The sequence below is a fragment of the Podarcis raffonei genome, chromosome 12 (assembly GCF_027172205.1).
Source record: "Podarcis raffonei isolate rPodRaf1 chromosome 12, rPodRaf1.pri, whole genome shotgun sequence".
Taxonomy (NCBI): Eukaryota; Metazoa; Chordata; class Lepidosauria; order Squamata; family Lacertidae; genus Podarcis; species Podarcis raffonei.
The window spans coordinates 39,503,520-39,530,542 of record NC_070613.1 but is presented as its reverse complement, the minus strand read 5'-3'; the positions used below and the strand labels follow the sequence as shown (position 1 = coordinate 39,530,542).

Below are 27,023 nucleotides of genomic sequence, written 5' to 3'. Positions count from 1 at the left end.
TGTGGAACGCCCTACCATCAGATGTCAAGGAGATAAACAACTACCTGACATTTAGAAGAAACCTGAAGGCAGCCCTGTTCAGGGAAGTTTTTAATGTGTGACATTTTAATGTATTTTTAATCTTTGTTGGAAGCCGCCCAGAGTGGCTGGGGAAACCCAGCCAGATGGGCAGGGTAGAAATAATAAATTGTTGTTGTTGCTATTTGCCACTGGCAGCTCCTCTGACTGAAACTGGAGGGGACATCAGTTTATTAGATATAGAGACTGAGAGGTAGATTGCAGAGAGCTGGACACTTTAATTGAGTAGAGGGATCTCTCGAACAGCCCTCCTCACAGTTCCCTGAAAGAGGGAGCAGCATTCTGGTGCAGAGGAGAAGCATACCCTGCAAAGGAAAAACTACCTCTGATACCAGCCCCTCTTCCACATATCCTGCGGGTCAACCAGAATAAAGGCAGAGATTCTTGGTCCTCACAGAAGCAGCAGAGCGTGGTTTGGGATCCCGTTGGAGTGGCAGCAGATCCAGCTATGACACCTGCCTGTATTGCAGTAAGCAGGTGAGTAGGGGGGAGATTTCATGGCACTACACCACCAGCCACTTTAGAATGCACCTGCACAGGCAGAGCTGTCCCTGAGGAGGGTCAGAGGGGCCCTAAACACAATCCTGTCCACCCACTTCAGATTGGGCTCTCGAGCCCAGGTGATCCAAAGTCCTCTCCTCTGGAAGAGACCAACTTAAGTCCCTTCCAAGGTGAGTTGGGTGAGGCAAGCTCAGGGAAGAAAAGCAGTAAAGCAGGCTTCCCCAACCTCAGCCCTCCAGATGTTTTTGGCCTACAACTCCCATGATCCCTAGCTAGCAGGACCAGTGGTCAGGGATGATGGGAATTGTAGTCTCAAAACATCTGGAGGGCTGAGGTTGGGGAAGCCTATAGTAAGGGTAAGAGGGGTGCAGGGCAGAGTGAGAGTGTGAAGTCCTCCTCTCACACACCTCTCATGTCAACTCCAAAAGCTGAAACAGCTTAGGCTGGGGACACTGGGCTGAGGGATGAATGGGCCCACAAGATGTTAAGTTTCCAATGCAGATCACCAACCACATCAGTGAGATGTTGGAGTTGAATGACTTGTTGTTCACCCTGGCTGAATCCATGTAGTTCCAGTGGATCGTGGATCTTGTGGTCCTTTACACTGCCCTCACACACCACCCTGAGAAGGATGGTGGTGCCCTCTCTGTACTAGACAGCTAAGGAAGGAAGGAATTTTTCTGGATGACAGGGCTGCACTTCACCTCTGACACAGCTGAGCTGCAGTAACCTAAAGTGAATCCTGGGCTACCCTTACAAACTGGAGCTGTAGTCATGTAAAGTGAACCTAGGAGCTACCTTTCAAACAGGTATCGCTGCAATATAAAGTGAACAGATTCTACCCTTTGGGCTGAAGCTGCTGTAACATAATATGAATCTTGCAAACTGGGAGTGATGTAACGCAGAGTGAACCCACCCTATTTCCCCTGCAAGTCTCGACTTTTACAGTGGTACCTTGGGTTAAGTACTTAATTTGTTCTGGAAGTCCGTTCTTAACCTGAAACTGTTCTTAACCTGAAGCACCACTTTAGCTAATGGGGCCTCCCGCTGCTGCCGCACCACTGGAGCACGATTTCTGTTCTCATCTTGAAGCAAAGTTCTTAACCCGAGGTAATATTTCTGGGTTAGCGGAGTCTGTAACCTGAAGCGTATGTAACCTGAAGCGTATGTAACCCAAGGTACCACTGTATTTTCACTTTGCTGCATGTACAACATTATTATGCCACCTATTTAAAATAATTCTTTTTTAACAAAAAAAATCTTGCCACTGAACAAACTTTGCATCTAAAATACCACAATGAATTTTGAATGCTTTTCTAATGGTACTGCAGTGTATTAAGCTGATCTAAATGCAGCACACCTGTTTGATCAGGTCATACCTACATGTCTACTCAGAAATAAGTGCCACTGGGTACAATGGAGATGATTGCCAAGTAGGTGAGTACATGACTGTTGCTCAGACGCAAGTACACAAATTTGGGTTGTGACAGCAGAGCAGGTCCCATTCTATCCCTTTTGCCTTGTGTACCTAGAAACTATTTGCATAGGGTCATCCACACACCTTCCCTAATAATTAAAGTACTGGGTATATGAATCATATCTGAATAATATAACAACGTTGGAATGATAATAAATTCCTAATTAACAAGCTGAAAGTGTATTTGATGTTGTGAGTTATTAAAGGTGTCTAGTGGAAGCTTCACCACTGACTTCAATAAGAACAGCAATAAGACCTGTGGTTTTAAATTAGAATTTGCCTAATTAGGTTGATTAGTATAAAAAGTCCGCATGTAGCTTTCATAAAGCAATTTTCTGTGGCTCTGATTAGTTACAACTCAAGAAGCAGCCATGGAAGTAGGGTAATTGTGTAGAGAAGAGATGGGTCTTGAATGCAGAAAAGGATCAAAGCAACAGGGAAGACAAAAATATAAAAACAAAAATCCACTTAGTGAAAATTCACATCCTATCTTTCCATGCAACAGGATGCAAGTGTAATTAATTCCCATAGCCCTTAAAAAGTACTTTGTATCATGTACGGACTGTTTTAAAAGTGGCAATATTTCTTGGAGGTCTGTAATGGGAGTCTTGTTTGTATGCTCAGGAGCTAGCTAATTAAGGGGAATGAGGCAAATGGGTTACAGATCAGATTGGTTGCTAGTGTCTGCGGTTTCATTTCTACAGCGATTCTACAGCTTTAAGAATTATTTTAATGGATTAGACCCAAAAGCTATATTGGCTGGAAGAGGGGAGTAGAAATAAAAAAAAACTAAGATAAAATCAACATCAAAAGAACACTAATTTTAAAAAAATATCCACTCTCCCCTAACCATAAATTAACACAATATATTAAAAGCTTCCATTTGTTTATAATGTAGTATTGCAGGAGTAGCCAATATGGTACTCTCTGGACATTGGTGGACTCCAATTCCCATCAGCCCTAGCCAAAATGGCCAATGATCAGGGATGACGGACATTGCAGTCCCACAACCTAAAGGCAGAATTAGGTTTGATGAAGGTTAATAAACTGAAGCTTAATCCAGACAGAGGTGTTACTGCTCAGGAGGAAGAGGGATTCAGCTGCTTTTGGGTGGGGTAGCACTTCCACTGTAAAAGTTTGGAGGTCCTCCTGGATCCAGTGTTGCAGTAGCACCTGTGGCCAGGATTGCCTTTGCCCAGTACATGCCAGTGCACTAGCTGTGCTCATTCCTGAGAAGATCAGACCTAGCCACAGTTACACATGTTTTAGTTACATCCAGATTGGGTTACCTGCATGGAACTACTTTGGGGAATTTTTTGGAAACTTCATTTGGTCAAGAATGCAGCTGCAAGAATTTTGGTGGGCACCATGTTACAATGCAGCATTCTAAATGTTGGTGAGATTATATTCAGAGCCTGAAATGGCTTGGATTGAGGACACCTGCGGGACTACCTTCTACTGTGGCCAGTACCTAAAATCTGTTGGAGAGATATGCTGCTGGAGTGTCCCAGAATGTGCAGTACTTGCCCCATGAGATCAGTTAGTTCCCTCCCATCCTGTTTTCTGTTGGCTGGTTAAAACCATCCTGTTCTGGCAAGCCATTGCCTTGCTAGGCATATGTTTTCCCCCCATAGCATACCCTCATTTTAGAAAGCTTTTATATGCTGTTTTTATGCACTTGTTTTACTTTTGTGGGCAATTTTGTTGCCCTGAGCAGTACTAATGCATTGCAATGATACAATCTTTTTATATTCAAGTTTGATTAATTTATACAATGTATTCACAGCCTGAAATCCATACACAGATGACTCTCCATAATGTAGGCCATTTAAGACATAGGGCTCAACTTTTCCCACCATTTGTACCATTACATAATTAAAAAAAGTTGAATACCTTAATATAAAGCTCTGTGTATCATCTTGGCTGTGAGTCCTGGAAGACCTGCTTCCTGTCTTGCAGGCCTTTTTCCACCTGGCCTGGAAGGACAGAGCCCTGACTGACTCCAGCTACAAAAGCTGAGTCTGCTGAACAGACTTTTGGGCTGGGGTATTGTTTAGGGATTTTTGTTGAGGGCAGGCAGGTTGTCGCTGTTATTGATATTATTATTATTATTATTATTATTATTACTATTATTATTATTATTATTTTGTATCTTTGTGCAATTTTGTATTTTGTGCAATTTATGTGGACTGTTTCAATTTGTGTACTTTTTGATGGGTTTTTATTGTTTACGACTACTTTTGTTATGTTTGTAATTGTGTATTATTTTTCGTGTTGTAAGCCTCCTTGAGCATGATTTTAACTGGTGAAAGGCGGCATACCGATAAAATTATGTGTGCATGTGTATCATTATCACAGACACCTGCCTACTGTAATCTTTACCAGAGCACAGACAACTATGGACAACAGCTATTACAGCACTTTTTCTATTAGTGATAATGAGCACAGTAAAATTAAGCAGTTATTAAACTGCTATTAAATGTAAGTCATGAAACACTTCTGAAACTAACGAATTATTAATTAATTGAACTGCAGAGCATTATCAAGGAATACCAATTAGTGCCTATTAAACATATAATACATAAGCATTTTAAATAAGCCAGGAATTCAAAAGAATCAAATAGCATGCTGTCATGAGTACAAGCTGGTGCAAAAAATAAAATAAAATGTAATTGACTGGTACACTTAAACCCTAAAGAAAGCAAGTTTGAACCACCACCAGCTGTGCACTAGCTGATGTGTGGGGAGTTCAAGCCTGCTTGTGCAGTACCTTTCCCCAATCACATTATTATCAAGTGAGTGGTCCTACCCGGTTGAGCTCCCAGCTGCAGCCAACCTAGCACTTTGAAAGCATATCAGTGCCAGTAGATATATAGGTACTGCTGTGGTGGGAAGGTTAAAAAAAAAAAAAAGGTAAAGGATCCCTGGATGGTTAAGTCAAGTCCAAGGCGACTATGGGGTTGCAGCCCTCATCTCACTTTCAGGCCAAGGGAGCCGGCGTTTGTCCACAGACAGCTTTCTGGGTCATGTGGCCAGCATGACTAAACTGCTTCTGGTGCAACGGGACACAGTGATGGAAGCCAGAGCACACGGAAACGCTGCTTACCTTCCCGCCAGAGCAGTACCTATTTATCTACTTGCACTGGCATCCTTTCAAACTGCTAGGTTGGCAGGAGCTGGGACAGAGCAACACCAGCTTACCCTGTCATGGGGATTCGAACCACCAACCTTTTGAGCAGCAAGCCCAAGAGGCTCAGTGGTTTAGACCACAGCCTGGTGGGAAGTAAATGACATTTCTGTGTGCTCTGGATCCCGTCACCATGTCCCATTGCAATAAAAGTGGTTCAGTCATGCTAGCAACATGACCTGGAAACACTGTCTGCAAACAAATGCTGGCTCCCTCGGCCTGAAAGCAAGATGAGCTCCGCACCCAATAATCAAATTTGACTAGACTTAACCATCCAGAGGTCCTTTACCTTACCTTATAGTTGGCCCTTCAGGGTGGGAGAGATATTTTTTCCCCCATCCCTGCCTTAAAGGATTGTTGCCTTGCATTGTATGATGCTGCAATTTACTGAAACGTATTATATGTGGGGCTGCCTTGGAAAATGGTTCAGAAACTGCAGCCAAATTGTTGACCGGGACAGGATGGTCCGAACAGATAACACCAATTCTGGCATGACTGAACTGCTATCAGTTAGTTTCAGGCTCAGTTTAAAATGCTATAAAGGCACATGCACCTCAGGACCAACATTCCTCAAGGAATCAGCCATCTCTTTTTGTTAAACAATCTGTACGCTATGATTGTATTCCGAGGCCCTTCTCTGTGCGCTCCTTCCATGGGAGGTCCAGAAGGTGATAACATAAAAGCAGGCCTTTTTAGCGGTGCCTCCCTGCTTGTGGAATGTTCTTTCCAGCAAGGCTCACTTTGCACAATCTTTATTTTTAGGAACCAGGCAAAAGCTTTCCTTTTCACCCAGCCCCTAATTTGAAGGGTTTTAGGTACTTGTGACCCCTTTTAGTGGGGCAGGATCTGTGATGCCTGTCTTGTTTGTATAGTTTGTTTGTTTCTATTGGTTGTTGTAATTAGTTTTATTGTTTAGCATTGTGTTAACAGGTGACCCAAAGTGACTGAAGAGTGATTAATAAATATAATGACAATGATACAGTAACAACAACAGCATTAATAATAATGAAAATGAAAGTGGCTGCCCTGGAAAAGAGTCTTAAGAAGCAGAGGAACCTGTTTAAGCAATACCCTCTGACCTGGAAAGTCTCAAAGTAGAAGATGGTGACTCTTCAAGAGATTATTCCTTCCTGTCTTTTGCCTCCCCTGGGCTTGAAGTCTGGGGAGCATGACAAAGTCTATCCATAAACAGACGGGGTTTTTTTTAACTTCTGCTCAAAGTTATATTGGTTCTTCAGTAAATTACAGCATGGAGAACTCTACCCTTATACATTTCTAAGGGTACATTACACTCATTTTGTTCATTCTGCTTGAAAATATCTATGCACCTTTAATAGTGATTCAAAGAATAAAGAGTCTATTGACTACTGTTGATTGCTGAATGCAACTAACTGGTAATTTGGCTAGATCCCATCACTGCACAATGCAAAGAAAATGATATTTAATCCTGAGCTGGAACACTGAAGAAATTAAATAGGCAAAATACAGAATAAAACTGTCTTTAACTGCACCCAATTGAAAGGGGAATAGTTTAAAAATACAAAATAATAAAGGCTGCCATTTTCTCTAACAAATTAAATTGGTGAAGAGGAAATTATGTATTTAAACGCCTGAAAATGGTACTAGGAGCAATATGTCATGATACATCCATGCATTGGGAAGCTAGCCAATTTCAGTAAGTTCTGTTTCCAAGCAGAGAAAGATGCATAGCAATTCAATGAATATATTATGTAAAGCACACCTTTATTTCCATTAAAACACATACGGTTCTTCTGATTTATCCCCAATATATCTTGAAATTATTCAGAGCCCTGTGACATCTTTAAAATTTTCATTTTAAAGTTTTTGTAGATCAGAATCCACTTTGTCAGATGAAGAAGTTTTATCTACAGCTGGCAGATATGGATTGATAGATACAGGCTTGGATGCTAAAAATGGGCCTGGAAGTTCCCAGAAGGAAAATTTCCTCTTGCCGCTTCTTTTCTGCAGCCACCTGCTCTTTGGGAAAAGCCTTTTTGAAGCATCTGGGGGCCCTATTGAACTATGTTAGCTCAGTCAGTAGAGCATGAGACTCTTAATCTCAGGTTCGTGATTTCGAGCCCAGAGTTGGGGAAAAGATTCCTGTATTGCAGGGGTTGGGCTAGATGACCCTCATGGTCCCTTCTGATTCTATGTGAGATGGAGCATTGCAGGGGGAAGGGGTGTTGCTGAGGCAAGTCAGAAGCATCCAAAATCAGTTGGGAAGGGAACTTTCCTTACATGAACTCCCCCCCCCCTTCACTTACCATAACATCTGCATATGAATTCCAACTGAGAATTTTTGTGCTGGAGTCTCCCTTTGTCTCTTTTTATGTTTGATCTGCTTTCATCATTCATGCCTTATAATTTCACAAGTAAACCTTTAGAGAGGACTATAACTTTATATATATACTGTGGTTTTCTGTGTATAACACACCCCCATCTATAAGATGACCCCTATTTTTGGGGACCACAACATAAAAAAATGGGGAGGGGGAGAGAATTGCCAAATTGCACATATTGCCATGACCACCAATCGTCAGCACGCTCACCGCCAAAAGCCCAACTGCACACTCAACGCAACCACAGCCGATTGCACACACACCTTGCCACTGCCGTAAATAACCCGCCCAATTGCCGCAGCCACAGCCAATCGGCAGCAGGCCTTGCTGCAGCAACCAATTACACACCCAATCACCACTGCCAATCTCCTGCTGGCTGCTGCCACCAACTGCCCACCCCACCCTCTGCTATCTGTGTATAAGACGACCCACAATTTTTGCCTATTTTTTCTAAGGGAAAATACCGTCTTATACGCGGAAAAATTTGGTATATCCAAGTGCCCATAGCTTAAGCACATTTCCTGTGTGTGCAACAATTATCTCACATAGAAGACTACAGTATCAAAGGAATAATTAAAATTATACTATGCAGGTAGTGCCTTAGGGTGATCTCTTTTCACACCTCCCTGTCATTCACCTCATCTGCCGATGACACAAGCTTCTAAATATTGCAAAAGTAAGAATCAAAAACTTTAAAAGTTTTGTTGTGGTTGTCAACAGTTTAAAAAGGCTACCTTGTGAGACATTCCATGCTGTCTTTTACGTCAAAACCCATGTGTTATTTATGAATTGGTTGTATAATGATAGATTATTTATGCTCTGTAATTTATTGCACTACTTGCCCTAAAAGCCTTTGGAGAAAGAAAAATAGCACGGACAGGCATACTTACTAGGCAGTCATATTATTAAAAATAGATGGTGTGTATGTTTTACAGTATTATAGGTTTTAAATAGCAGCAGCAGCAACATTTAATCCCCAGTAGGAATGAAGGGTTGCTGTTTGGAAGCAGAGTGTCTGAGGGTGTAATAACGTCCTGGGAATAATGCTTACTTGGAACCAAGTCCCTCTGAAATCAATGGGGCTGACTTTCATGTAACATGTAAGAGAGTAAGGAGTATTTTTCTTTCAGCACCATTTTTTATTTAATGGGCCTCAACAAGAGTTGCTTAGGCTGCAATCCTGTGCTACTTTACCTGGGAATTAGCCCCAGGGGTTCCTGTACCTGGGCTTAAACAACTTGGATGAATGGTGGAAAAGTCAGTAGGTGCCAACTCCAACCTTCTTCTCTGAGTCTTAAATTATGTGACATTTCCCCCACAACACTGCATTTTGGTTCTGCAAACCAATTTTTAAGAACAACCATTGGCTATTAAAACATATGAGTTTTAGTCAATTATTTGATTACTCTATTACTGATTAAATTTGCATATGGCTAAAACCAATATTTGTGAAATAAGAAGCTTACTTTTTCTATGTTTTAGATGGTCTACATGGTTTTTATGGTGGGCACCATCTTAGAAAAGCTATTTCAAACAGATCTTTTAGATTATAAGATGTTTTATTTGATAGCTCTAACTGATCATTCAGTTAAATGGTGCCTTGCTGCATGTTGATGCTTTAAAGGCATCATCTTTAAAGGCACAGGGGCTCTGCCTAAAATCACCACACACAAAAACTCGGGACAGATGCTTGTAACCTTAAATACAAAGTGGAATCACGAGATACCCCAACATATAGCTCTTAATAAGCCCACATTTGCTGGGAAGTGTTGTACTCTGGCAGACAGAAGTTGCTCCAATAAAAAGCATCACCATCCCTTCTCTGTGTCATTGTTAAAGGCAGGCAGCCTGGTCTGGAGAGATAATGGATTCATCATGAAATACTGTATTGCAGACCGCTGTGTGAGGCTGTCTTTGTGTTTGCAGGATTGCTCTGAGCAATCAGCCACTCAAATGTTGAACAAATGGCTTCACTTTAGAGTGAGCCCTGGCAGAGCAATAAAGCCTGAGCTGGGAAGAGCTTTACAGAAAAAGGAGCAGGTTGAAATGTAGCAAGGCAGATAGATTTAAGATCTGAGGATAGAGACAGACCTAGTTAACAGGTGGATTTTATATTTTCAAATGTGGGGCATCAGCCATTGTAGGTTCCTTCTTCCCAGCAATTCTAGGTGCAACCTGAAACCTGCATGGCATCTAACAGACCCTCATTTGAATGTCTGCAGCCTTCTCCCCCATTCCCTCTTGAGACTGTGATGAGATCCAGACTCCATCACTTCACCACCATCAGCTAACGTTTTTCCTACTCTACCATGTAACCCAGAAGTACTGTAGCTAATGTGGTGCCCTCCAGATGTTGTGGATCACACAGGCCTGACCATACATAAATCCGGCACTGACTCCAAGGATGTGCTATTGGTATCCAGCAGCACACTGCCTGTGAACCTGGAAGGGGTTTTCTCCACTGACATCTCCTAGACAATAAGTACGGTACTTTTTTGCTTTAACATGAAAGTGGTCAGGCACAATGAATGGAGAGAAAGTACAGTGGTACCTCGGGTTACATACACTTCAGGTTACAAACGCTTCAGGTTACAGACTCCGCTAACCCAGAAATAGTACCTCGGGTTAAAAACTTTGCTTCAGGATGAGAACAGAAATCGTGCTCTGGCGGTGCGGCAGCAGCGGGAGGCCCCATTAGCTAAAATGGTGCTTTAGGTTAAGAACAGTTTCAGGTTAAGAACGGACCTCTAGAACGAATTAAGTACTTAACCTGAGGTACCACTGTAGAGGTGCTGGGTAGTATTCAAATATGTTTTTTGTAGGAACATTACTAATTTAGGCCTGTTAAGTTCAGTGGGTCTACTCTGAAAAAAACTTTGTAGAATGCAACTGATCGTTATGAAAATTGTTATCTTCATATTTGAGCTCAACTTGTTTGATACCTTTTGGGTTTGTGTTTGAATAAAATGGTTTTAATGTATGTTCATATTTTTTTTAAAAAAATAGTAGAATAAAAAAGGAGGCAGCAGAATAATTGCTTGCATATATGGTCTGCCCACACTTTAAAAAAATGTATTTGCCAAGTAAATTAAACTATCTAGTAACTGAGGTAAGAAATAAATGTTAGAGAGAGAGAGAGAGATCATTAGAATTCTGTGTGAAAAATGAACACATGGGTTTGTTTGTCTTCTAATTGGTCTTTGCAAAACATATTATGAAAAGTGACTGGAGGTTGATTGAAAAATTAGATTAACTTTTGGACACTTCTTCTATAATACTCTTGAGTCAGCCATCTGGCCACCCTTTCCCCCTGAGGGATGAGGATCTACAAAACTATAGTAGTAGGCTTCCTGCCTCAGCTACAGAGAACAACATATTCTGTTGAAGTTTTACTGTGAGCCATTAGGGACAACCTGAGTGGCATTTATTATGGAATTTATTGAAGTTGGAGTGGAAGTTGGCAGACCCTCGTTGAATCTGGACTTCAACCCCACCCCCAAAAAATATTAATTACATTGCACAACATGATTTTACTGGATTTCCCCCTCCCAAAAAAGGCACCTATAACAAAGCCTTCTTGATAAGGGATGGTAAAAAGGTAAAGGGGCCCCTGACGATTAGGTCCAGTCGTGGCCGACTCTGGGGTTGCGGTGCTCATCTCGCTTTATTGGCCGAGGGAGCCGGCGTACAGCTTCTAGGTCATGTGTCCAGCATGACTAAGCCGCTTCTGGTGAACCAGAGCAGTGCACGGAAATGCCATTTACCTTTCCGCCGGAGCGGTACCTATTTATCTACTTGCACTTTGATGTGCTTTCGAACTGGCAGGAGCAGGGACCGAGCAATGGGAGCACACCCCGTCATGGGGATTCGAACTGCCGACCTTCTGATTGGCAAGTCCTAGGCTCTGTGGTTTAACCCACAGTGCCACCCATGTCCCTGATAAGGGATGGTAATGGAACACAATAAGCAAATGTGGACTCATGAGCAATAACTATAGGGGGTTTAGATGCCACACCTATTCATTCAAAGAACATGAGTAGGGTGTGTGGGATTGCACATGCTTGGCCCATTGCCAATACATCCAACAGCCACACACACACACACACACACTGCTACCTAGTCCCTTGTTTCCCTCTACAGCATATGCAGTAACCGCTTTCTTGACCGTTGGACCCACTATTGGTCTTGTCCACTCAATGTGCCGGAGCCTGTCTTCTCATGCAAGGGAGGTCTCCAAACACTACCTCCAAGCATCTGGAAACAGCTGTCTGTAGACAGTCTGTGATAAATCTGTAATGCAGTACACTTCCGATAAACTAGCTTTCTACAAATTAGAAACTGACCCAGACATCCTGAGAGTGGGCTGGATTAGTCACATTCCAGGAAATCAGCAGAACACCCAGGCCATATAACACCTCTTGTCTGCTGAATCCCATTACACCTTATCCCCCTAAAATAGACGGTTAAGTGCTAGCTAAGTGAAACACTGCCTCCCAATAAATGGAAATATCCTTTCATGTCCTGCTTCCTTTAAAAGTAACACCCAGCCCTTGTAGTACCAGCTTTGAAGCTAATTTTCCAAATTCTCCCTTGGCTGTGCTCAAATGTACAAGGGATACCCAGGCCCCAAACTGCAAAGTACTCACAACTACGCATACAGAATAAGGTCTTAAAGGGTAATTTACATTGTCGCTGTGGCTACATTTAGATAATGGTAGCAGTGATGTCAGACTCGGTTTGCTAAACTGTTATTAAAATGTATCATTTACAGTAAATGCAGGAGTAAAGAGACCTACACAGTTGTTTGGGGCACATTCAAATAACAGGTGGGAAATAGCAGGGAGAGAAAAATAAATTAACCAGTATTTTCCAGCTAGCAAGTTGTGAATCTCTTGGTTCTGAAGTGTGTTGCCATTGAGGTTTATATGCAGTAAAGTTACTGCAAGTTAAAATGGGCAGAAATAAAGTGAACATCTTTAAGGGAAGCAGTTTCTGTGGTTTTGAATCTAGCGGGGATGTATTTCCTGCACAATCCACATACATTTTCAATATGATACAAAACTTGTTTGTGCAATGGATAAAAATTGTTGGAATCAACCCCCGTGGAGGAAGGAGAATGGGATAAAAGGGATTTCAAAAATACAACAAAACTCAAGTTAACACCCAGAGCTGTTCCATCAACTTCCACTGGACTTCCCTAGGGCATGTGCTAAATATTTAATTGCTGTGGCCATACAAGGCCTTGAATTTTAATTACAACTAATTACATTTGTTAATCACTTTGTACAAAAAGTGATGACATAACAACAACAACAACAACAACAACAATTCTTACTCATTATTTATACCCTGCCCATCCAGCTGGGTTTCCCCAGCCACTCTGGGCAGCTCCCAACAGATTAAAAACAGATAAAATACAAACAGATGAAAACAATGAAAAACAAAAAAAAACAATTTTCAGTACAAAACACCTAAAAATGCTTATAGGGTAACAAAATAAAAGGGACAAATCCCACAACACTCTATTAAATGATGAGAAGCACTGTAGAGGCCAACTTAGTTACCAAAGGCCTTAGTGAACAAAAATGTCTTTGCTTGGCATCTAATTTAGAGCTTGAAGTCCACTTTCAGAAAGGTATGAGCTCACTCTGAAGCACTGAGATACTTAACACCTAGAAAGTCTTGTTTGGTGTATATTTCTGAAGCCTGAGTATCAGCAAGCGACCAATCTCTAAAGCAATCTATTCTCTTATTGTGGCTTCTTTGTTAATTGTGCCATTTACAAACTGTTGCTGGAAGCCGCAGATTAGCCATGGTAAATGAACTGTAAAAAACTGAACCACCACGCAAACTAGTACAATAATTTGGAAATTAAAAGATAATCATTTTGCTGTGATCAGCAATAATGTGTTAAGCTTTAATGACTGGAAATCTAGCAATTGTAGTACTAAAGACTGCCCTTGCATGAATTCTTATCCTTAACTGAATTTCTAGGAAAAAAATATTGTCATTTGGGTAATTGTTATGATTATGTCTATTTTAATTACATGCAAGCAGAAATAACTTGGGGGAAACTCTGTATTCTCTTGTCAGGAAATCAAAATGGGCTGAGTACCATAATTTCCCAACGGTGACAGTAGCAATGTGCCAGAAGAATAGCAAAAGTTTATATTTTTCCCCCAATAAGTTGTTGGCTGTGATTTCCATTGTGTGACTAAGGCTTGCAGGAAACGTTTTGTGCTTTTTTAAAAAAAACAACCACCAACCAACTCTGAAAAGAATTACCCAAGGCATATCATGAGAAGAGACAAGTTTGCCGTGCTATTAAAACAACAACAAACTATATTTACAAGAACCCCCCTAATTAGCCTCTAATTCTTGGTTTCAATGGCGAGTGATTAACTGAAACTGTTATTGCTATGTACCCTTATGGAGCATAGCAAATTATTCTCTAGTGATTCAGATTTCTAGAGTCAGTTTCAGCTCTTTGGAGAGATATGTTAAAAGTTTCCCCTTTTCTTTACCTTCTTTCAGCAACAAATTATTAGAACAGGACAGCATTGTGATAATGCACCCCAGATAAGAAGGAAAATGCTGGACTTCTTTCATTCTTTAAAAATGGATCTCTGGGTGATAAAAACATAAGCAACAGATTCCCCCCCCCCATCCTACATTCCATTATTAAACGAGAAGGTAGGACAAATTTGGCAGAAGCAGGGGAAAGTGAAATTTATTGATGATGAACTGAAGTAAGAACAAGCAAGTCTTTGACCAAAAGATGGTCTTCAAGATACAGCTGGAAATGTATGGTATAGGAATGCAACTATTTTTGTAGCTAGCAAACTAGTAGCATCCATTTGTGGAAGCTGTTACTTGTCAAGCGATTCCATTTCCCCTTTCCTACATAGCTCATTTTAAGACCATTTCCCATCACTTTAGCACTTGTTTCCATTTCAGATGCTTTACAGTTAGTGTTAATGCCACGAACACACTAGATGCTTTCTGCAGTAATCACAATGGCAATTAACTAAAATAGATGATACGTGCCTGTACAGTTTTGCATTTTCAAATGAAGGATGATATTCAAATGGAACAATTTTAAGAGATGTCTTCTTCTTGCCTCTTCGGTGCAGGCGGTATCCAAAATTATTTTGATCTCTCACAATACTTAGAGCCAAAACAGATTTCTGACAACTGCTAAACAAAAACAGGTAAAGGTAAAGGGACCCCTGACCATTAGGTCCAGTCGTGGACGACTCTGGGGTTGCGGAGCTCATCTCACTTTATTGGCCAAGGGAGCCAGTGTACAGCTTCCGGGTCATGTGGCCAGGATGACTAAGCAGCTTCTGGCGAACCAGAGCAGCACATGGAAACGCCGTTTACCTTCCTGCCGGAGAGGTACCTATTTATCTACTTGCACTTTGACATGCTTTTGAACTGCTAGGTTGGCAGGAGCAGGGACCGAGCAACGGGAGCTCACCCTGTTGCGGGGATTTGAACCGCCGACCTTCTGATCGGCAAGCCCTAGGCTCTGTGGTTTAACCCACAGCACCACCCGCATCCCAAAACAAATATACTCTGACTCAAAATATAAAAACCAGAGAACAAGTGCAGTGTAGTGGCTAGACCAGGGGTAATCAACCTTTTTATACCTACCGCTCACTAATGCATCTTTCTTGATAGTAAAATTTTCTTACCACCCACCAGTGCTCGATGGAAGGAGGATTCAGCTTGTGCCGTAGAACCTCCAACTGCCCACCTAGAATCCTGAAACGCCCACTAGTGGACGGTAGGGACCAGGTTGACATATTGGACATTCCTGCCCTAGAATTATAGTATTGTAGGGTTGGAAGGGACCCTGAGGATCATCTAGTCCAACCCTCTGCATTGCAGGAATATGCAGCTGTCCCATCCTTTTTAGATTTGCTCTCAGCGCTCGTTTGCCCTCCTACACACACACACACACACACACAGTTGCGTCAGGTGCTAGTCCTACTCAGAGTAGACTCACTGAAATGAATTAAAAATCCAAACTTTAATTTCAAAGGGTCTGCCCTAAGTAGGATTTAGTTGGGTGTAGCCTGTTGTTATGACCAAAGTATCTTGCCCAAAAATATCTGCACAAACCAGTTTACCTGAGTGCATTATTCTCAGAGTGGGGGGGGGCTCATTTATTTATAATTGCTTAATCATATGGGACTAAATTGCATTATGTTGTAAGGACCTTTTATTAAATATTAGAATTGTAAAGCTGGAAGGGACCCAAGGGTCATCTAGTCCAACCCACTGTAATGCCTGGAGCCTGGCATTAGGCTGCAAGAATGTACTGTAAACTATCACATTTTCAAAATGTCTGATAGCCAAGTTCCACTACTTTTCACAAGCTGAGAGTAGTGGCTCCCTCAGATTGTACCCATTAGGGAATTCAGACTTGAAAAGAAAGTACAAGCACAGTTTGTGTTGTGGATATCTACTTCCATAGTTTACTTGACATGGTTCAGACTGACCAATGTATTGTTTTCAGTGACAGTCTGAAGCTGTGAAATGTGCTAGGGGCAAGCATTTTTCTGGTTGTGAATTCTACTGATGTTAACAACGTTATCTGATCAATAGTACGCAAAATCTCTTAACTGGTATTTGAAGCATACAGTATGTGTTAATTTTTTGAGAGCTGGCTTGATGTAGTGGATTTCAAATATCAATTATTTTAAAATACGTTTGCACATTGTTTTAAGGTCTCCCTTATTAAAGCAAAGGATTAAAGTGTTAGGAGAACCTTAGAATGTGAGGAAAAACTATACCATACAATGTACTGTATCAAACTATTTTACATGAATAACTCAGGTATTCTGAATTTAAAAAGAAATCAACATTGTTAAAAACAAGGTGTTACATAATAAAATAATTTGTCTTAAATCTGCCAAAATCAATGTGGTGGTGTCGTATACCGTATATGTGCATTGTTAATAAATGAGCAACTAAAAAAGTTTGTTTATGTTTCCTGTTTTTTTCCCCCAAGCAGAAATAATGTGTAAGCGTGGTGTCAGCACCCTAAAAAAAGGAAAGGGGCTGGAGGGATCTTTACACCACAGCGCCAGAAATGCTTAAGACGGCCCTGAATTCAGTTATCTAATAGGGACATTCCAACAATAATATTCCAACTGTACAGTTGTGCAGGCATAAAAATAAAACCCTTCATTGGTGTATTTGGAAAATTCTTCCCCATTTGTAGAAGGTAAATGCTGTAACCTATTTTATTCAGAATATAAAACATTTCTTTTCCATTAAATGTGGATTCCATTCTCTTTTCAAGCCCTCTGAATCTAATAAACTAAAGAAACATCTTAGCAGTATATTCAGAACATTGCAGGTTACAGATTTACAACGAAGGGATTATTTTGCCCCTACCCAATGCATTATTAACATGCTTAATTTACTACCGTGGTCTTCATTTTGTAACAGCCAGAAGGATGGAGTGAACAACAGTGGATGGGGCACTCTCTGACTATTACATAATGCACTTTAAACTAGCGTGCAGCCCAGGCCAATGTTGCAAGCAGTACACGGATCATTACTTTAAATCGGCATTGCACGAAACTGGGTATCATAGAATCATAGAGTTGGAAGAGACCACAAGGGCCATCGAGTCCAACCCCCTGCCAAGCAGGAAACACCATCAGAGCACTCCTGACATATAGTTGTCAAGCCTCTGCTTAAAGACCTCCAAAGAAGGAGACTCCACCACACTCCTTGGCAGCAAATTCCACTGTCGAACAGCTCTTACTGTCAGGAAGTTCTTCCTAATGTTTAGGTGGAATCTTCTTTCTTGTAGTTTGGATCCATTGCTCCATGTCCGCTTCTCTGGAGCAGCAGAAAACAACCTTTCTCCCTCCTCTATGTGACATCCTTTTATATATTTTAACATGGCTATCATATCACCCCTTAATCTCCTCTTCTCCAGGAGAAGTTTGAGTTTGAAAATGTTACTTTTTGAGTTTGAAAATGTTACTTTACAAGTATGTTCCTAGCCCTCACCATTGCCTAGAAAATGTCTGAATCACAACTGCAGAAAAGAGTTTATCTAATGAGATTTACTGGCCATGTAGAATCCACCACCATATTCCTCTGCAATGACACAACTCCTCCCTTTTCTGGTTACAGTAGTTCCCAACCATGTCTTTGAGCAAAGGGCCTGAAAGACCATGTAAAGGGAAACAAAGTTCCCAACCATGTCTTTGAGAAACAAAGAGGCAATTACACAAACTCCTTTCCCCTTATCCGCCCACCCAACAAAATGCTGACAGAAACATGAAGAGAGTAAGACTGGGCAGGGGAAACAATTGGCCACAATGGGTTGTATTCACTGCTAATCCTGCTCAGAGCAGATCCATTGACATTAATGGGCATGCCTCACTTAGGTTCACTAACAGTAATAGGTGTACTCTGAGTTAGACTTAACTGAATACCATCCAAACAGATGAGCAAAGGATGGAGCAGATGAGAGACAGGAACAAGGCTACAGGAACCTCAGAGAGAGGTTTAAAGGGAACACTTGATGTGGACTTAAGGCAGAATCGAACATGGAGATAAACAAAATCATGTCATCAAACAGTTTGACCTGTTGTTTGTTTGTATGTTTAAAAAACCTTTCTTCCTGCCTTTATAGTGATATCTTCAGGGTAACCCAGTTTTTGAAATTGGTTTAAAATTGCACGGTCATATTTCACTCTAAACTAAATTACACAATTATTTCATTCTTGTCTTTTGAAACTGTGACACCCCCTAAATCATTGCTAGAGAGCAACAGTCATACTTTACATTTCCAACAACCAAGGCTCTTGTTCCCCACTACTTAACTGCATCTTATCTCAGCCTCTTTGCCCTCCTTTTTCATATGCCCCATGTGAACCAACCATGTGAGTGTAACTATGCATAGTACATGTTCTTATCCAACATTTGGGGTCTGCAACATTTGCTATAGGTCCCTCAGTGTTGGTAATGTAACTATCTTAATGCTTGCATATCAATGTGCAACCTAGTACTGGAAACCAAAATCCAGGAAGTTGTGGTTTTGTCTTGTTTTGTTTTAATATTTTTCTTTGTTCAATGGAAAGAAGTAACAGAACTTGCAGCTTACTTAGTTAATGGAAATTCATATATAAACCTTCTTCCAGCAAAATCTTATCTTCTTGAAGTGTCTGCAATTTATTAGATTTCTTCTATATGTAAAGGTAAATTTATTACTCTCAGAATCTATTGGCCTGGGTGTATATGTCTTTTATTAAACATTTGTAATAATTTCATCCTGGAACTTGTAAGCTATTCTTACACATGATAATATATTGCTTTGCCCTCACTCTCCCAAAAAGTATAAAATGGGAGGGTATGGAACTTTACAAAAAGGTGCCATTGAAGACTATGTAAAATATCTGCAAGAGAAAAGACCTTTCAAAGCACACTGATTGCCTGTCCAGTTCTGGGTGCATTCAGCATTGTGATGATTATAGGATATAAAGCCTTACAAGGCCTGAATCCAATGTACCTCAGGAACCTTTTCCCATACAACCCTCTCTATTAAAGGTAAAGGGACCCTTGACCATTAGGTCCAGTCGTGACCGACTCTGGGGTTGCGGCGCTCATCTCGCTTTACTGGCCGAGGGAGCCGGCATACAGCTTCTGGGTCACGTGGCCAGCATGACTAAGCCACTTCTGGCGAACCAGAGCAGCGCACGGAAACGCCGTTTACCTTCCTGCCGGAGCAGTACCTATTTATTTACTTGCACTTTGACATGCTTTCGAACTGCTAGGTTGGCAGGAGCAGTGACCGAGCAATGGGAGCTCAGTCCGTCGTGGGGATTTGAACCACCAACCTTCTGATCCTTCTCCTAGGCTCTGTGGTTTAACCCACAGCGCCACCCGCATCCCTCTCTGTCTATTATGTGTCCATAAATTTAATTATTTCTGCACATTGAGAAGGGCCTTCTTTGCTCTGGTGCCCTAAATATAGATATTACTTCCTAGAAAAGCTTGCTCTAAACCCCCAATTGAAGCCAATATAGCTGCCTCCTGATATTGTTGGACTACAATTCCTATAGTCCCTGACCATTAGCCATGTGGGCTGGAGCTGATGAGGGTTGTGGTTCAAAACATGAGGATGCCACTGCATTGGCTGCTTCTTCTGTACCACATTATAAACAAGTGAGCCTTTTTTTTTTTACATTGTGCTTTTGTAACTTAATTTATGGTTTGGAGGGAGGTATTTTTTGGGGGGGGAGTGGTGTTCTCTTGATGTTGACTTTATCCTGCTTATATTCTATTGTACCTTGATATTTTATAGGTATTGTGAACTTTGGTCACATTGAACAGAGAAAAAGGCAGAACAAATTTTCTAAAATAAATAAATAAATATATACAGTGGTACCTTGGGTTACAGATGCTTCATGTTACAGACTCCGCTAAGCCAGAAATAGTACCTTGGGTTAAGAACTTTGTTTCAGGATGAAAACAGAAATCGTGCGGCGGCAGCAGCGGGAGGCCCCATTAGCTAAAGTGGTACCTCAGGTTAAAAACAGTTTCAGGTTAAGAATGGACCTCCAGAACGAATTAAGTTCTTAACCCGAGGTACCACTGAAATCACGTAAGTCAGTGGAGCAATCCTAAATGGGGCTAGAGAGCAGGAGTGTGGAACAGTAGCAGAAGGGCCCAATGACTGGCCTTTTGGGGGATCCAGCAGATCCAGAACCTCTGGCACGCTACGCTGCTAGGAAATGCTCCATTAGGGAACCTCCTGCTAGAAGGAGCATTTTGATCACTCCGGTGAAGCAAGGGCTGCAGGTGCAGCAGAACACCTTTCCCTGCCTATCCTCAATCAGCTGTGTTCCTCTCCACTAGGCAATTGGGGAAACAGGAACACAATCCTATCCCACACTGTCCCCAGACATCAATATACGGGATTAGGATTGCACAGAAATGCTTTCCGTCCTTATCAGCAATCCAAAACTCATATTGGAAACTGTCCTTTGGTTTCCATTTTCCTAGCCTATCTTTTTCTTGATTTGAGACCACTTCCAAATTTGGCATCTATTGTTGGAGAACTCGTGAACTCCCACAGGATAAAGGTTAATTGTATTGTTGTGTTGGGGTGCCAGAATTATGTGAGTGCAAGGCACCCGTAATTCTTAAAATTGGTAAGAGTTAGAATTAATCAAGGCTTGATTAAAGTCTGCTAAACATGGAAATTCCGGGGGTTTGTTTATGCTAACAAGCCAGACTAGCCTAGCAAGGCTAGCTGAGGGAAAGCCATTAAGGAACAAAGCAGAGTAATGGCCCATCAAGGAAACCATAAAGAGAGAGTGCCGGACTGCCGGACAAGGAGGTGAGGGAACCCTCCTCTGGCTGTGAGGGTTTCAGGGTAGATGACGTAAGCAAAGAGAAAAAAAATGTCAGTTTTGCAAGCAGTTTGGGAAGCAGAGAATGATGGGTAGAACACGATGTGGACCGACGGTGACAGGCTGAAACAAAAGAGACAGAGCTATTCCTTGAATCCAATGGAATCTTGAATCTTACGGAAGAGGGATTTGAATGCTCTGCAATCCCTTCATCTAGATTCAGGTTGTATATATGTGTAAATAAACCATCTATCATAAAGACATGACAGTCTCTGCTGTGCCTCATTGTCCCAAAAGGGAACACAGACCCAGGTTAGTGTTTCTGATACCTCTGGAATCTTGCACTACTCTGCAGAGATTGGGAAGGCATGTAACAGTATATTCAACCATATTAGCATTATGATAACACTTTTAATCACATGTGTATTGGTTTATGTTACGTTTCACTGTGCCCTTACTACCTTTCCTATGCTTTTAGTAATTACATATTTAAACATTGCAGATTTATGTAGCAAAAAACAAACAAACCACCGAAGGATTTCTTTAAAAATATACAATCGTTTTTCCCTGCAGAAATTTTATGAGAAAAGCAATCACTGGTGGTTCCCCACCCCAACTACCTATTTTGCCCCTGCATTGCTGAATACATATCTCTTTCTCCTGCTACTCTTATTTCTAATTAACTAGTAGACGGACTTTGCTTAATGGATGGTGACAATGATTTCAAGAAATTGCTGAAGTCCAAGAACTGCTTGTCAGTCAGGAAAAGCCAAGAGGCAGAATGAATGTGTCCAATGCGCAGCACCCTGGAAGTACATCACCCTGCCAATGGGCCAATGAGTACAAAAGCTGCTGTCCTTGGGGAGATGGAAGCTATACCCCAGCTGCCATGGAAATGGGGAAAGCATGGGGGTCCCTCAAAGGTTTAAAGAGGATCAAGAAGTCATTGCAGCATTCCCATCCATTATGTCACCGGTGAGGAAACTTTTTTCCTTTAGTAGTCAGATTTCGTTAAAAGTAACTTTTCAAGAGCTGCGTACTGGTGGGGGACATGGGTGGAGCCACTTGGCTAGAGCTAAAAGTGAGTAGTGACTCTCTTTCTCATTCTCTGTCTTTCTTCTACCACCCCTTCCACCCACTATTTCACTCCTGGCAACTCACATGGAATTTGGCTGAGAGCTGCATATGGCCTTGGGACTTCAGGCTGCCCCACTTCTTTGTTACTTGCATTTCAAAATGTGCTCTTGAAGATTTGCAACCCCATCGTAAGCAATCATGTTTACTCCAGTATAAGTACCATTGATTCTAGGGTGGCTTACTTCCAAGTTAGTGCATTAGGCTACGATTCTAAGCACACTTTCTTAGATAAAAACATCTATTAAAAACAAGAGCACTTTAAAGTAAAACGTGTAAGATTACAGCTTGAGTACTTTAAGGCTACTTAAATTCATATAAACTGCTGGTAATAGCCAGTAATGAAGCAAATGCAACATACTTCCAGAAGGGTAATACCCAAACCAATCCATGAGTCTTTATTTATTCAGTAATTTCACTTCAGATAGCCAACTGTGCTGATATCCCAGCTGCTTCCATTTGCTACAAGTGAGACCAATATTCGAGATCTGCTCTTTTCTGAATCACACAACAATGGGGAAGGGAGTTAATTTCAAGCAAGACATCCTAAATTGTATTTTTGTGTCTCTTGTCAACTGCAACCATCCGTTTGAAAAGGGGATGTTTCAATTCATAATGTTTGTCTAAACGCTTGAGCATTTATCACTAACATTATACAGGGACCCATTGTACTGCAGAACAAATGCTAGTGATGAAATACAACCTATTTCTCCTCTTTAATAGTGTTCAGTGATTGCCATAACAGCAGTGCCTCCAACAGGACTAGTATGCTCCTTTCCTCACCAATTCCCAATATTATCTGGAGAGATATGTATACTACTGCTCAGGTGTAGCACCTGGTGAGTGACAGAACTGCATAAGAACATTAGATGAGCACGGCTGCATAAGGCTAAAGGCCCATCTAGTCCAGCATCCTCTTCTCACACTTGTCAACCCAGATGCCTTATGGGAAGCCTGCATGCAGGAACCCCAATACAGCAGCTCTTGGCCCAGTTCTGATTCCCAGCAAGTGGTATTCAGAGGCATACTTCAACCTAGCCATTGTGACACTGAATAACAACATTGCACATGTTATTCATGTGTACCATGAATGCAGTTTGGGAAATCATGAACATGTACAAATAATTCTCAGTTAAAATCCAAATTGCACTGTGTTCCTAAGCAAAGTAGAGAGAAACGTGGTTGCCTGTCACTTCTGCAAACATCATTCCCTGCTTGTGAACTTCCCAGTCAAATTCTGGCCACTGTTTGAGAGAAGACCCTTAGAAGACTATTATGGAGACACTTCAGTTGATGAAATTTGCCTCCCTCTAAATTGCTTAAGTACAAGCATATAAAGACCCAAGCAAAGTTTTCTTTTTTACTTGAGGTGATTCAGTCTGCCAAGTTTCTCTGTCACATGTAAACTTCAATGATTAAAGATGAAATAGATAAAAAAAATTATGCTTTAATGAGAGTGCTTTATAAATCAGAACATATTTCCCAACATGATCAGGAATCCTTTCCTGTACTGTTGCCCAGAATTAGAATTAATTCTCCACAGGATTAAAGATGTATTGCTGGATAAGAGTCTTACTGATGACAACAAAATATATCCTCCCCAAAGATTTAGAATAAAAGGAGCTATGTTAGCTACAGTCAATGTTGCTATGTTAAAACATGGGCTCAACATTTATAACACCATAATATCACTTTCAAAGGGGTCTGCAGGACAAAATAGTTTATGTAAATTGCACTGTGCAATATTTAAGGACATGGTCTATTAAAAATGAGTATTTATCAGTCTCATTGATTTTAGTGACAGAGTTAAGCAAGTGCATGCCTTGATCAGTCATGTGCCATCTTTGAACATAACATTATAACATTGAAATTTGTTTGAGGAAAGATTAGCAGCTTTTCACTTGGTTCCATGTTCCAGTATGAAGCACCTGCCCTGGATATTTATTTTTAATTTATTTTTAATTTCTCAAATTGAAATTACTTGAAATTGCTAACATAGAATAGAGCTGGAAAACTGGAAAAAATATGCCAAAATGAAAGCCTAACATTTTCATCTAATCCTACTAACCTGGTCCCAGAGTGTGACACAATCTAATTCAGCATTACAATTTGTTATAAGTGATTACTGTAGCTATAGACTATAATTAACATCTTACAATTTAAGAAGATGCAACTGTATCACCCTGATGCATTGAACCAGAGTCTTGACTAGTGCAATATTCATAGGAGACGGGGTGTGGGGTGGAAGCAACAACCAAGAATTGTCAACTGGTTCACGGTAATCCTCCTAAAAGCAGCTACAGACTTCACAGAAACACTGACATTCTCCCACTGCTAATAAACTTTTGCTGAATGATCTTTATGTACTCCCTTTATTTAAATATTTAAATAGTTCTACGTCTATTAGGGCAAATAGCAACATTCTTCCAAAAAAGAAAGTCTACCAACAAGATCTTTAATAATCCTTCAGGTGGTGTGTATTTGTGTGTGTGTTGCCGCATGTGCATGTGTTCAATTATACATACACACACCCCATACACAAACACACACACCCCTACTATGTGAATACAATATATCACAAGGGAACCATTGGACAGGGATTAACTGAAGCAGCAGGAAAGCCATGTGTGTCCTGTGAAGGGAGGGAAATTGTATTCTAACTGGGTTTTCTTTTCCTTTTAAACACACACACAAACACAAGGAACAGCTGGAACGTTAAAAAAAGAAAAAACAGGCCATCAGGGACGCACGCAACCCTTCAGAGAGAAATCTAGGATTATACTTCTGGGTGAGAACGATTGGATCTGTCCAGGGTCCTGAAAAGCTAACCTTTCTCCCTTTTTTCTCCCGGCTGCCGTAATAAACTCATTCATTAATCGGACGGATATAGACTTCATTCAGTAACCTCAGACAACAGCTGCCCAGCCAATACACAACCTGGCATACCGGAATTAAGCTTTTAAATAGATCTTTTTTAAAAAAAAAAATACAATAAAAATCAAAGCTCCATTCTGAGAACGAGGTCTGCCTGTTTCTGTCCCTCCCACCTCCATCCAGGTCCCTTACTTCCGAGGAGATTTTCCGAATAGATCTTAAGCCAGATCACACAAGGGAGAAATTGGACGGGGAACGGGGCGGGGGGGGGTATCAAATCATCTTTGATCGCAAAGTCTCTTTGGATACCCAAAGTTTCTAAAGTGACAATCATAAGGATGTTTGGATGGGCAATAATGGAAAGCACCCCCCCTTTTTTCTTTTAAAAAAACGAGAGAATTCACCACCCCTTGCGAAGAAATAGTCTGCAAAGTTTGATCCAAGCCATTTCCCGAGCCCTCCTTCCCCAAAACAGCACCGGCGACGGGATGGAGAGTTTTCCCCGCAAGCCCCGAGAAGCGCCTCGCCTCTGGCTGCCCGGAGGCGCGCCTTGCCTGGGCGAGACTTACGTGTGCCGTCAAACCTAGTGGCGATGGTGTCCAGGAAGGTGTTCTGAGGTGCCAGTAATCCTTTCATAACAGGCATTTTTCCAGCGCGGTGTGAAATTCTCCATCAAAGTTTGCCTTGCGAAGGATGGGGTCGCGGGGAAGAAAGTGCAAAGCGCGCTGGTGGCGGAGGAGGCGAGGAGCAGGAGCAGGAGGAGGAGCAGCACCGCCGCGGACTTTCGGGCATAGGGAAAGGATGCTACTTTCGCCGCCGCCGCTCCTGCCCACTTTCGCCGACCCGGGGAAGGCGCCCTGCGCGCGAAGCCAAAGAGACCCCTTTGCGCGTGCGCGCTCGCCGAGTCCCCCCCACCCCTCACAGCCCTGCCGCGAGCCACCAGCTGCCGCGAGCCTTGTTGCTCCCTCCCTCGCGGGTGCAGGGCATCGCGCGGACGGCGTGGCGGGGACACCCCATTGGCTTGCAGACAAAGCGCCGGGTTTTGGCGGGAGGGAGAAATGGCGGGCTTTTCACGCTGCTACTGTGGGAGTTCGGGGGGAGCGGGGAGCAAAGGTATCGCCACATGCGATACCCAAGGGCAAAATATATTCGAAGGCAAAGACTGTGTTTTCAGCGCAAGAACGCACACCCTAGACCATGTGAAACAACAGAACAACAACAACAACAATATAATAATAATAATAATGTGTGCAAATGCATTTCAGTCACCTCATAGCATCTACAGCCCTATTCCTCACAGGGTCAGACGTGGGTCGTGTGAAGTACTAATGAGGAAAGGAGAGCCCCTTGAGGAGATGTTTTCTTCCCACGCCCACTTTTATATATTGGGAAATATATAAGCCCATCAAGGATGCTTGGTTTTGTGGTGCCTTATTCTCCTCAAAGGTCTACTTATTCAAACTTATTCAAAAAGAAGAACAGCAGTAGCTAACCCATTATGAGCTATATGACCTCAGACTAGTAGCAGCGAAGTATCTCAAAAAGTTTTGTGTTGAATATTCATGTATGCCATTTTTATTTTATCTTAGTTTAATCTTTTAAAATACATTCTCAGTTAAAGAAATGCTTAGAAGGATAAAAGGGGAAGCTAGCTTCCCTGGCACCAACTGCCAAAAAAAGAAATGGAGAAAGGCTATCTACCATATTTTTCGCTCTATAACACGCACCAGACCATAACACGCACGTAGTTTTTGGAGGAGGAAAACAAGAAAAAAAATATTCTAAACGAAATAGTGGATATATGATTTTTGTGGTTCATGCTGTGGCCACAGACATGTGATCTGACAGTGAGTTTGGAGTAGCCCAATGCAAAAATCCTGAGGATCCATGTGGATCCATGCTTTGTAACCATGGAGGAGGGAAGGAAGGGGAACCATGAATCCTCTGCTCACGACTGCAGCAGATCCCCCCCCCCGCCACCCGCAGGCATTCGCTCCATAACACGCACAGACATTTCCCCTTAC

General features: G+C 41.7%; 1 protein-coding gene across 1 annotated transcript in view; it reads right to left on the bottom strand.

The window, feature by feature from the left end:
- The window catches only part of KCNH8 (potassium voltage-gated channel subfamily H member 8), a 162,710-nt gene extending 136,836 nt beyond the window's left edge, over positions 1-25,874 (bottom strand). Inside the window, exon 1 of the mRNA XM_053410068.1 lies at positions 25,569-25,874. Coding sequence (XP_053266043.1) covers positions 25,569-25,644 — 76 coding nt within the window. The 5' untranslated portion in view covers positions 25,645-25,874. The remainder of the gene's footprint in view (positions 1-25,568) is intronic.
- Between the last annotated feature and the right edge of the window lie 1,149 nt (positions 25,875-27,023).